This window comes from Carettochelys insculpta, chromosome 8, assembly GCF_033958435.1.
Source record: "Carettochelys insculpta isolate YL-2023 chromosome 8, ASM3395843v1, whole genome shotgun sequence".
NCBI classification, from domain to species: domain Eukaryota; kingdom Metazoa; phylum Chordata; order Testudines; family Carettochelyidae; genus Carettochelys; species Carettochelys insculpta.
In genome coordinates this window covers 5,756,533-5,768,764 of record NC_134144.1, presented here as the reverse complement: position 1 = coordinate 5,768,764, position 12,232 = coordinate 5,756,533, and the positions used below count along the sequence as shown (strand labels likewise).

Here is a 12,232-nt window from a genome sequence, read left to right as displayed (position 1 = left end):
TTTAAAGAGCAACACACTCATGAACACTGGCAGTCATACCCCCTTAGTGCAGACTAATGCACCATGTAGGCAAGCCCAATTTGTTTGTGAGCTCTTACCAGATCCGTAGCCTTTTCTTGGGAAAGCAGAAACACAACCGAGTGAGTAATGATGGTATTAATGCCAAAGGACAAGTTGATGCTGACATAAACGATGAAGGCCATTCCTGTTTCCTTGAAGATGCCGGCCAGCAAGTACATCCATGAAAATGTTGCATATCTGTAGATCACCGGCAGCAGAGAGAATGTTAAAGTAATTCTAAGAGTGGTGAAAACTGGCAACAAAATAATTCAGCTCAGGAGTTTCTGCCTCATGCACACACAGGCAGGTACAGCCATCATCACCATCATAATCATCTGTATTTCTTAAACAGCACCCTACCTCAGCACATCTCAAAACTCATCAGCATCTTTTAACATTCCTCACGCTCCTACTGTAAGGTAGGGGAGCATTATTATCTCCATTTTACAGATGAGACACAGTGACTCACCCAAGGTTATAGAGGAAGTCTGCAAAGAAAGTGGGACTTGAACTGAAGCTGCCTACAGCTTAATTCAGTTCCCCAACCTCTAGAATGATCTTCCTTTCATATTTGGGCTGCACATGCAGGGTTGTGAGTTCAAGCCTTGAGGGGGCCTTTCAAGAGTCTGAGGCAGGTTAGATTAAAAAAAAAAATCTGTCAGAGATGGTGATGAGTCCTGCCATGACTGCAGGGGCCTGGACTTGATGACCTCTCAAGGTCCCTTCCAGTTCTATGACATGACATAGAATCCGGAATTTGAAAGAAAAGAAAAATCAACTCTTTCTGGTGGAACTGGGACAAAATGTTGCTGAACTGTATTCATGGCACTTGAAAACTTTGCAACCGCAGTAGCTGAGGGCAAGGTCTTGGAGGCCTTGTAGTCCTGACCCAGTTCAAGGTAAAAATGATACCTTTGGAGGAAAATTCAAAGCCAGTCAGGGTTTTTAATCTCCCCAGACCTGTGCTTAGTCCGAACTATGACAGAGAAATACCGCCTGGGAACCAGACTGGTAGTTGGGAACATCTGAGTTACAGCGAGAGCTGATTTAAAAGAAAAAGGGGGGGTGGGTTGTGAATTTTTCCCTGATTTTTTTTTTTGGTTGAAATTTAAAAAAAAAATTAAACAAGCTCGATAAGGAAAAAAAAAAAACAGGACAAAACTTATCTAAATTTTCCTGATTTTTTTTTTCAAATTGGGAATGTCACTGATATTTTGACATTTGAATAGTTAGTTTCAATCAGTTGTAGTTACAATCCAGGTTGCCTCTGTGAGCTTGAGTATATTGGGATTTGGTGGTAGACGCAAAAGTTTAGAACTGCTACTCCAGCAGGCCACTAGTGGGCATATAGTAAAATCCACCTGAAGAAGAAATATGGACAACCACACCCATGCATTTTCACCCCCGCCATGGTGTCCTAGGTCTCTGTAACCTCTACAGCAGTGGTTCCCAACCTGCGGTCCGTGGACCGGGGTATTGCAGGGGTCCGTGAAAAAAAGAAAAGTTAAATAAAAATGATCAGAGAAAATAGGTTTTAAATAAATCGCAAAGTTACGATCCATTATTATTTTTAAATTAAATATCTTCCAATAATGTGATTAATTGCTATTTGAAAATCTATGCTGTGGTTTCCTTTTTCATTGGATGAAGTGTGCATGGCAGCTAGAATTGGCTTTGATGGGGGTCTGTGAATGGTTTGGGGCGTGATTGGAGGTCTTCACTAGTGAGAAGGTTCGAACCACTGCTCTGCAGTTTCAGGCTGACTAGTTAAAGTTTCTCAAGCGCTACCAGTATTACAGAGTCAGTTCTGCCTCTCTAATTCTTTTGAGAGATGGGATTTCCCTGAAGCAGTGGTGGGAGATTCACACAGCTCTATTCAGGACTGCAAACCCCAAACAAATTTCACTCCCGTCGAATCATAGCTAAGTAACCAAGCCCCACACTTACCCGAACATCATCATCAGGAGAAATACAGCCAGCAGGTTATTATTGTTGAAGAAAGCAGGTATTTGGAAAGCTGAAATGACTCCTATCGAGAGTGCAACCGGGACCATGAAAAGAAGCTGTGAAATAATATTGAAGAGTGTATCACCGTCAGAATAATATACTAGCCAAATGACATGCACCTTGTAGAGGTGAGGGAATAACACCAGCTCTCTGTTTTGCCTTGGATGTGCAGTAAGCTGTCCATCAATGAGAGCTGAGAATACATTCTGTTAAGCCTGCTGGGGCTTTCCAGCTTTGAGCCCCAGGAAGTGTGAGCGCACAAGGCCCAGAAGCAAATGAGAAATGTCTGTGCCTTTCCTATAACAGAGACACGCTCAGCTATTTATAATATGATGCCAAGCAAGGGAGCTACAGAATAGCTGCCTCCAGCGATTCCTGCTTTCCCCGACTTCGGGACTTCAGGGAATTGGCTGGTAGGTGTTCAGAGAGCAATACTGGGTTGCCAAGTGCGCTGGCTTCGTTTCAGCCTGCTGAATACTGATTGCCGTTAGAACACGGGGGTATTTCGACAGGCTCATTTAAAACTCTGCAGCAACAACGGGAGAACCCAGAGCATAAAAACAGAGGCAGGCCAGAGACGCAGTCAGAGCAGTCCAAACAGTGACTCGGCAACAATGCTTCAAACCTGGCTACTTATGCAGTGTGTTCAAACCCCTCGTTTGCTCTCACGAGCTGCTTGTTCCACTGCCCGAGTCCACGAGCTGGGTTAGACAGACAGTTCTGAACCTTTGGACCTCGGGGGGTTTGTATTTTGCAGTCCTCTAGTCATGGGCCAGCATCCCCTTGTGCTCCGCACTGTACAAACACTGGCTACTGACCCAAGAGGATCTTGTGAAGCTAATCAAACCGTAAGATCTTGCCTCCTCTGGGCTACAGCCAGCAGTGTTGCTGCATTGCAGACTGATAGTGTAAGCAGGAGGGCACCAGCACAGCCTGGCTTGCACCGAGGCAGCTTGCAAACCGAGGTGAGCCGCACCTGCAAAATTCAAGTTGTGCCACTGTAAGCAGCGTCTAGGCTGAGGACCTGGCCATAGATGCTTCATATGGACCCCATCATCATGGTACCCGAGTGCCCCAAGTTGTTAATCTATCTTCAACATACCCCTGCAAGGCAAGGCAAGGCAAGGCAAGGCAGTGCCATTTTACAGGGGGGAAACCGAGGCACCAAGGCTCTGTCTACACTGCAGCTGGGAAGCAGCCTCCCAGGCTAGACAAACAGCTCAAGCTAGCTCATGCGGCTCCAGCAGACACTTGGGCTAGTCACTCAGTCTCCTAAGCTCCAGATCAGGTGGCCAGTCCACCCCACAACATCCACATTTCTCTCTGCCTGCTTCAGTGCAGGCGTGCCCAGAGAGGCTAAACAACTTGCACCAGGTCACACTCTGGCAGAGGAGGGAACTGAAGCCCAGTTTCCCAAGTCTCAGGCCCTCTAACTACCAGGGCAGCTCTGCCAGTAACAAAACAAAACAAAACAAACTCACTCTGCAGACAGGGCCTGAAAGCTCTGCTGTACAATTCTGCCATAAGCTGTGAGAGAGTGAGCAAGGGACCAATCTGATTTAGAGCGTAATGTGGGGTATTGAGCTAACGCTACGTGAAAAGGATAAAGTGGATGCCAGGAGTCTGACATCATGATGACCCAAAAAGAAGAATCAGTTAATTTGCAAGCTAAAGTATTCACAAATCTGTGTGTACTGGGGGGGGGAACACCTGAATGATACAAAAGAGAGAACATACTCTTGCTGTCAGATGAACATCAATTCAGATGAGCTGGCGGAGCATCTATGGGGGAAAAAGTTTTGTTTCTTTACCACTCCACTGAGATTATCTTCAGCACTGTCAGTCATGTTGATTTTTTCACAGACCTTGAACTGCTTGAGGTTCTCCTTAAAAGCTCCAAATTCTGGAGTCAGGGGAGAATCTCAGCTTTCATTTTTAAGTAAGTTCCTAGCTTCTTGTGGTTGAGGAAGAAACCTTGAAACTGTGACCTCTGAGTACCACAAAGGCACAGAAAGCGTAAGACCTGAAGATTCTAGTGTGCATCATTGTTTTAAAAAAATCATGATTTTAAATCAGTCTTAGGAATTTGGGTAGCTGTCTGAGGATTTATTTTTAATTCGTGGGTTTGGCAACATTGTTTCCATGGCCAGTAAGTGTGTGCATTGGTTTACTTCAAAACTATGGAATCCTCGAAGGGACATTCTCAAATAACATAAAAAACAACGGGACCTGAAGCAAGATGGCTCTAGATCAGTGGGTCCCAACCTTTTCCAGAGGGGGACCCATTCTGACAATTCAGGAAGACTTGGTGACCCAAGTCTGTGGCAAGAATATAAAATTGCGCCCCCTCATGTTTATATATTCATAATAGTTACTTCATCGAAAAAGGGAAAATACATTAATAATAATAAAATAATAGCACTATATTTATTATAATTAATTAATTATTATTTTATTATTTTAGTTGATCTGAGTTGTGGTGGGGGAAAGACCCTCATCCTCAAACCGCTTCCCCCCCGCCTGCTCCCCCAGCTTAAATCCAACATTCAGAGGCTGGAGGTGCTGGGGGAAGTCACACTCAGGAGCTGGGAGGAGTCACACTCAGGGGCTGGGGAGCTGCGGTCACACTCAGAGGCTGGGGGAGTCACACTCAGGCTGTGGGGGGAGATAGAAACAAAGAAATGAAAACTGACAAATCAGCTACATAGATCAGAAGGGGGGAAAGGCTGGGTGGAAGGGTGGAGAGGGGCCAAAATTACCTCCTGCAAGAGTCTGTTAAGTGGCCTGCCTAGCATGGCTACGAATATCAACGGTGGAGAAGCTGTCTTTGTAAAGCGTAATTGTTTCTCTATTGATAGAGAGAGCTAGCTGTTGGATGGGGCAGCATTAAGGAGCTGCAAATGGCTTCTTTGAGAGCCCCGTGCAGCGCTCAGCTGCTGGTGACCCTTAACAAACTAATTGCGACCCATGTCTGGGTCCCGACCCACAGGTTGGGAATCCCTGCTCTAGGTAAATACAGCACAGTGCCCCTGACCTGACAGTAACAGAAGGTAACTTTTCTTTAGGAGTTTGGAAACCTTCATACATTGTATTATTTAAGCCATCAGTTGGCTTTTTCAAGCTCTCAAATCAGAACTGAGAGATGGTTACAAACGTAGAATCTTGGCTTCTGAAGGTTCCAAAAATGGCTGCCATTTTTGGTAAATTCTGAAGGTAGGTCAGATCCTGCAGCCCTCACTCACTGCAGTAGAAGCTGCAGGATCAGGGCCATTAGCCTTACCCAGACGTATAAATCCTGGAAGATGACAAGTATCAGAAAGGTAGCTGTGTTAGCCTGTATCTTCCAAAACAACAAGGGCCGTGTCTACACGAGCCCCAAACTTCAAAATGGCCACGCAAATGGCCATTTCGAAGTTTACTAATGAAGCACTGAAATGCATATTCAGCGCTTCATTAGCATGCGGGCGGCCGCGGCGCTTCGAAATTGACGCGCCTCGCCGCCGCGCGGCTCATCCCGATGGGGCTCCTTTTCAAAAGGACCCCGCCTACTTCAAAGTCCCCTTATTCCTTTGAGCAGATGGGAATAAGGGGACTTTGAAGTAGGCGGGGTCCTTTCGAAAAGGAGCCCCATAGGGACGAGCCGCGCGGCGGCGAGGCGCGTCAATTTCGAAGCGCCGCGGCCGCCCGCATGCTAATGAAGCGCTGAATATGCATTTCAGTGCTTCATTAGTAAACTTCGAAATGGCCATTTGCGTGGCCATTTCGAAGTTTGGGGCTCGTGTAGACGTAGCCAAGAAGTCCTGCGGCACCTTATAGACTAACCGATATTTTGGAGCATAAACTTTCGTGGGCAAAAACCCACTTCATCAGATGCATCTGATGAAGTGGGTCTTTGCCCACGAAAGCTTACACTCCAAAATATTGGTTAGTCTATAAGGTGCCACAGGACTTGTTGTTGTTTTGGAAGATGGTGACAATTCCAGCCCTACAATCTAACTTCAAAGGCAATTTTGGCATCTACATGTTAAAAAGAAACCCAGGTTTTCAGTCTTTGCTGTATTGATTTCTCATAAAACTGCTGAGTGTCATACCCAACCCAGAGATGGAAGGAGTTCCATCGTTTAGCAAAATCCAGTGTTACAGTTCACATTTAATACTCTTGCAGTACCTTTGAGAACAATTACTAATCAGCTCTTTTAAATAAGTCTCTGTAATGAACTTTTAACTACAGAAGCAGAGATTTTTCACTCTAGAATCTTACTCTCCGTGCATAAAAGTTAAGTAGTTTACCAGGTCGTAGAGGAAGTTAGTCACCCAATAACTGGTCGCACCGATGCCTGAAATATGTTGCAGTTGCTTCGCTTTGGTTTGATGTTCTTTTACCACATACAGCACAAAGCTGGCTGTTGTGATGGAGTAGCCAATGAAGACAGACATGCAGGCTAGGATGTCAAGTAAGCTACTGAGCCTGAAGAGAAAAGGTGAAGGCAGAGTCAATGTCTGATCTCTCTTATTTAGAAGGCAATATTCAGAGCTAGAAAAACCCAGGGCCTGATCCTGCCAACAATTCCTGCTAGTCTTACGACTGCTTAGGTACTTGGGCTAACAAGCACAAAGGCTGGCAGAAGGACGTTGCAAGGTCCAGACAAAGAACTGTGAGAGCAGATGGTCTGGAAAGCTGGGGAGAAAAATATGTTATTGTCATTGCTGTGATCGTGCTCCAGAACTGATCTATCTGTTTCCACATTTGCAAGGGATTCTGGGAAGAAACTCTAAGGGAAGTCACTAGCTCTGTGGGTATGGGGAGATGGTTTGCTTTTGTGAAAGAACAATCTGATCATTCAAAAACGTTATTTATCAATTCAGGCGTTTCATAATTTCATGGTCGCTGTTTTGGTTCTATGGCAACTAAATGAATCAGACCAGCAGGTGACAGTGAAATTAACCCTCTTACATTACTTGTTCTTTACACTGTCCTCCGGGATAAGGATGACTCACAACAGAAATACCTGTAAAAAAAAAGAGAGAGAGAGAGAGAGAGAGAGAGAGAGAAGTTGTTTAGATATGTACGACTAAGTTCCTTATTAGGTATGGAGTCTGGAAGGACTGCCATTAGGTTACAGCAGGTAATCAGAGCGGCTGCGTTCTGTTCTCATTCTGCCACTGATTCATGGTGTCACCTCAGGCAGGATCTCCACTATTGTTTTGAGCAGCACTTCCAGGGCCTAATCTGCTGTCAAGCGGAGCTTAAGCTATGCTCAAAATCCAGCCCTAAAGTCTGAATTCAGCAAAGAACCCAAGCATATATGAATACTACCATTGGCTTCAACAGAGTAGCTCACACACTCAAAGTTAAGAATGTGCTCAAATACCTTGCTGACCAGAACCCAGGTGTTTTAAGTTGGTGGGGCTCATAGCTGAAACACTCAGAGGTCACCCCTATTTGTCCCTGGGAAGACCACTATCCTTTGGTTGGTTCTTTGAAGCGTCTCCTTCCAGTAACCCGCTTCAGATCTGAATTCTGGGTCTGACACAGTGATTTAAAAGAGCCCTCAATCAAGCCCACGATCCTTTTCATCTGCAAAACACTTCACTGACATTAACGAACCCCCAGCACTCTGGTGTACTGCATGCTGTAAGCAAGCACTAACCTCATCTCAAGGCAGGAGAAGACCAGGACCGAGAGCTCAAATGATATGCCACGGAAGCGAGGATTTTAATTCACCTGTTGTGATTCAGGTGATCAAATCATTAGAACAGCTTTCTTCCTGTTAGTACCATTGTCACCATGCATGGTTCCCTTACAAGTGTATGCTCATTATGGGTGAGCTGTACTATATTGGATAGGTGTTATCCTGGATAGCCCACCTTTTGCACTCTTTGCTGGGTCTCTAGCCTTACAGTAGACACCAGAATAAGCCTCAGACAACACTGTTCATGATTAAGAAGGCCATCAGTATATTTTCTGATGAGGAAATTGAAATTTTAACAGTTCGGTCTTGTGAAGCCAGAAAGAAGCATAGGGACCAAAGGAATCAGCTGGCCTGAAGACACTAGTCTAAGTATTGGTTTTATCCCTCTGCGGAACTCAGGTCTTTCCCAGTCAGATTCATAAATTCAGGTCTGGTAATAGTGAGGTGGCAGAGGGGGGCAGAATTCTCTGACCATAAAACAGCATGCAAAGATCTGCCCAAATGTTTGGTTTAATCACTTCCCTTCCGAAGCCAGCATCTAACTCTCTGCATGTGTTATATCACATATGAAGGGCTTTTTGCTCTGTCTAGAAGCAATGAGAATCTATTCATCCACTGCACTGAGATTTAAAAAAGTATTCCAGGAGTGTAATGGCAAGAGTATGAAGGGATTAGAATAATAGAATCAAAATGCTAGAGCTGGAAGGGACCTTAGGAGGTCATCTAGTCCAGCCCCGTGCACAAATCAGAATCAACTCCAACCAAACAACCATTAGAACCCACACATATCAAAGTCAACTGTCTCATCCAAATGACTATCTGCCTTATCCTCACTTATACCAAGACTCCTTTTACACTTGCAGAGTGTAAAGATGATTTGTGATAAATCAGAACAGGCACTGTATGATTGCAGAACTATATTCTCCACAACGCACATATAGAACAGCCTATGAATAGCCTCTTGGGAGAACAATGGTAAGTTCTTGGTGAAAAAATAGATTGTCATGTGCTAAACGAGCCACTCGGGGTAGCCCTGTCAATAGATTAGAAGCACTGAGGTCAGGCATCAAGTGATAATGTACATGTTTTATAAGCACTATAGAATTCATGGTATGGGTATGTCTTAGACAGGCCTTTTTTTCTGACGGAATGCACCAGAACGGCGTTCCGGCACCTTTCTTCTGTTAGAACACCAGAAAAATTTTCACCGCTGGTCCTGTAACAGCGTGGGGATCAGGGCGTTAAAAGTGAAAACCTCAGCCCCTACTGAGGAATCATCAGACTTGAATTCTGGCACCTTTTCTCCAGCAAAAAAGGCCTGGTCTTAGGCCAAAGCAGGCTCAGGTGCATACCAGAGCTAGCAAGGATGTTTAAGAAGTATATATAAAGGAGAAAAATGGTCAAGAGTTTTCTCCTCTCTTTCTCCCTGGAGTGCACCTTCACTTCTTTTCTTGTTTCTGGATTTCAAGGGCCCATATTTGCACCCTCCCCAAAAAAAAAAATCAGTTTGCTTCAACATTTGTGATGGCCACAACAATGTCTTCAGAGGCCTGGGCCAATCACAACGAGACACCAGGCCTGATTCTCCACAGCTTTGCACCCCGAGTTACCATTTGCACCCCTGTACAGGGAAAGCAAAACGTTTCCGGTATTTATCACGCACTTTGCACTAGTGTCAAAGGCCAGGCAGGCAGGGAATTGCTGGCCCTGCACAGGCTCCTATTTCCAGGGAAGAAAGGAGCTTCCTAGGCCATGCAGTGATGGAAGCTGCTCTCTGTTCCCAAGGCAGAGGGGACTCAGAGAATGCTGCTTTACACATTCTATAGCTTCCCATACCCTGTGACAGGGACCTGTGCCCTCCATGAGCCATCCATGGCAACCACCTACGGTGAATACTATTTTGTAGGGATGGATTTTTATTAGTAGCATTGTGGCTTCTTTTCTACAAACTTTTGAATCACAATACGATAAGAAGAGGGACTCCCCCAAACCCCAGTAGGTCAGTTCCACGCTGTAGCGGATTGGATGGAAGAGGGGGCCAGTCTATATGCAGGCCTTTGTACCACTGAAAGATGATTTGAAGTTCATGTTAAAGAAAACAAAAGAGGAGTCCTTCCACAACAGTATTTTTCTTGTGGGATTCAATGAAAATCTCCAGTTGCTAATAGTGATGTACAAACAACAAGCAAATGTGTTTCTACTGTTAAAAATAAAGGCCATTCAGTCCGACTAATCTGCTAATGCTACAGAATAAAGTTATTTTTCCTTCACAGCATCTTAGGCTAGAAGTCAAAATTTCCATTTCAATACTGTTTTTTTGTGAGGCTGTAGAAGTGGGAGCCCAGTTTATATAAGTCGAAAGCTATTATGATTTGCTTGGTGACAGGGCAAAAAGCTCCTTTTATGTATTTCTTTTTTAAAAAAATGTATGAAGTTTAAGCCAAACCTCAAAGGCAGGGTTGGCACTTCTTCCAAACTGCTGAAATGACTGCGCTTTTATCTGGCCATTTCAATGCTTCTTAAACTGTCATTTATTTATCACAGCAACAAACGGCTTTCGGCCACCAATAAACTATTGCAGAGAAGAGTCTCTTCAAGTTATACTTCAGACCAGGTGACACAAGTCCATTAAGATTTACTCATCAGTTCCTTTTCCCCCTAATCTGAGTATTGAGAGGAACCTGGGAATTATCAGACTGGTCATTTATCATCATTCATTTCCAAAGACATCCAGAGCATACTAGATGCACTGGGAACATTCTAGCAAATCAAAAATTTTTCCATCACATTTTCATCAGAAAATGCCATTGGGTCAAATTTGAAACTTTCCATGGGAATGTGTCAGTTTCATTGAATTTTTGTTCCGGGGGAACAAAAAAAAGAAAGGTTAACTGACTGGAAGGAAGGGCTTTTTTTCTTTTTCTTTCCCATTTCACAGCAACTTTTTGCTTTAAAGTTAATTTTATATTAACATAAAACTAAAAAAAAATGATGAAAAACACTTCAATTGACCTGAAATTAATTTTTTTTTAAATTTGTGTTGGAAATGTTAATCTGGCAGAAATGTTTTTATTTCATTATAATTCGAAAGGAAAAGAAATTTGGCAGTTGCCAGAGTTTCCTTTGGAAGGGACATTTTGAGTTCTGACTCTCTCTCTCTCTCACAAACACAAAAGACCATTTCCAGAAAGTTTGGAGACAAGTTAGGTTAAAACATGTCCCTGAGCAGAAAACCAGTTTGGGAAATATAGCTCAACTGTCGTGTCCACTTTTTTTTTTGATGGGTGTGTCTTATTTTAGCTCCAATGTTACCTATTTTCCACACACCGTTGGCATGCCCTTACATTAGCCTTGACAATGACATTGGTAATAAAGAATGGTGGTGGTGATGCTGGGGTTGCAGATATTTGTCCATGTTTAAAGGAACAGATCCTGTAGCACTTTGGGTTCCCAGCTGAAATAACATTTTTCCATCCCTAGTATGGGGTCTCAGCTTCACTCCAAGTCCCACTTGTTGAAAGGTACATTTGTGGGGGGACCCTCTGACTATGTCTCCCAGTTCCCAAGCCTGGTATGTGCCCTCTGTGTTTTGCGTAAGGCTTAGTGAGTCAGAACTGCTGGTGGACAATTCAGCTTGAGTAGCTCACAGATGATCAATCGGGAACCTTCCCCGACCCCCTGCATTATACCACACCCTCTCACCACAGACTAAATTGCTGCACAGACACTGGGGTGACCTTCTCAGGCCCTAACAAAGCCCAGCCAAAGCTGAGCACAAAAGTATGAGGGCACAAAGAGCAGTGGATCATCTGGTTCCAGCCAGATCTGACCCCACCTGTCTTCTAGCAGTCAGGGAAGACTACCCCAGTGCACCAGGGGGTGTGCAAGTCCTCAGGTCCCTGCCTTTCCTCTCACCATGGGATCCTCGGGGGATGCCCAAGCCAGAGCAGGATGCATCCTTTAATGACTAAATTGGTCTGGGAACTGCATGCTGGGGAGACGGTCAGGGACACCGTGCCATGCTGCTGCAGCAGAGAGGAGCAGGATCCAACCATGGTAAAAAAGAGGAGCCCATTCCATGGGGGGCATTTGCTCCACCACTGTGTGTGAGGGCCCCATTGACTTCCTTGGGTGGGTGTTTCAGGGCCGGTGGAAGCAGCAGGGGGGTGTGGACATTGGTTTTGCCCAGTGAGAAGATGAATACTGAGGCAGTTTGCACCACAAAAACTGGCTGGGGATTGTTATGTGGTGAGGGAAACTGTTCTGATGTTTTGCCTTTTTACTTTGCAGTATACCAGAGTGTCAGCTCCTTGCGCACAGCGTTATCTTTATGTGCTGTGTCTGTACAGCACCCAGCACAATGGGGCCCTGTCTTTAGTCCTGCAAATGTTGATTCAATTATCTTTCCTTTCAAGAGCATCAATATATCACATGTCTACTTCTAGGAAGAGGGGACCAGGTAAACCCTTACA

General features: G+C 44.6%; 1 protein-coding gene across 1 annotated transcript in view; it reads right to left on the bottom strand.

Moving 5' to 3' along the window:
- ABCA12 (ATP binding cassette subfamily A member 12) overlaps positions 1-12,232 on the bottom strand; it is a 125,076-nt gene that overhangs the window by 19,154 nt on the left and 93,690 nt on the right. Inside the window, exons 41-44 of the mRNA XM_075000868.1 lie at positions 7,022-7,076; positions 6,358-6,535; positions 2,008-2,123; positions 99-258 (exon numbers count right to left, since the gene is read on the bottom strand). Of these exons, the coding sequence (XP_074856969.1) occupies positions 99-258; positions 2,008-2,123; positions 6,358-6,535; positions 7,022-7,076 (509 nt within the window). The remainder of the gene's footprint in view (positions 1-98; positions 259-2,007; positions 2,124-6,357; positions 6,536-7,021; positions 7,077-12,232) is intronic.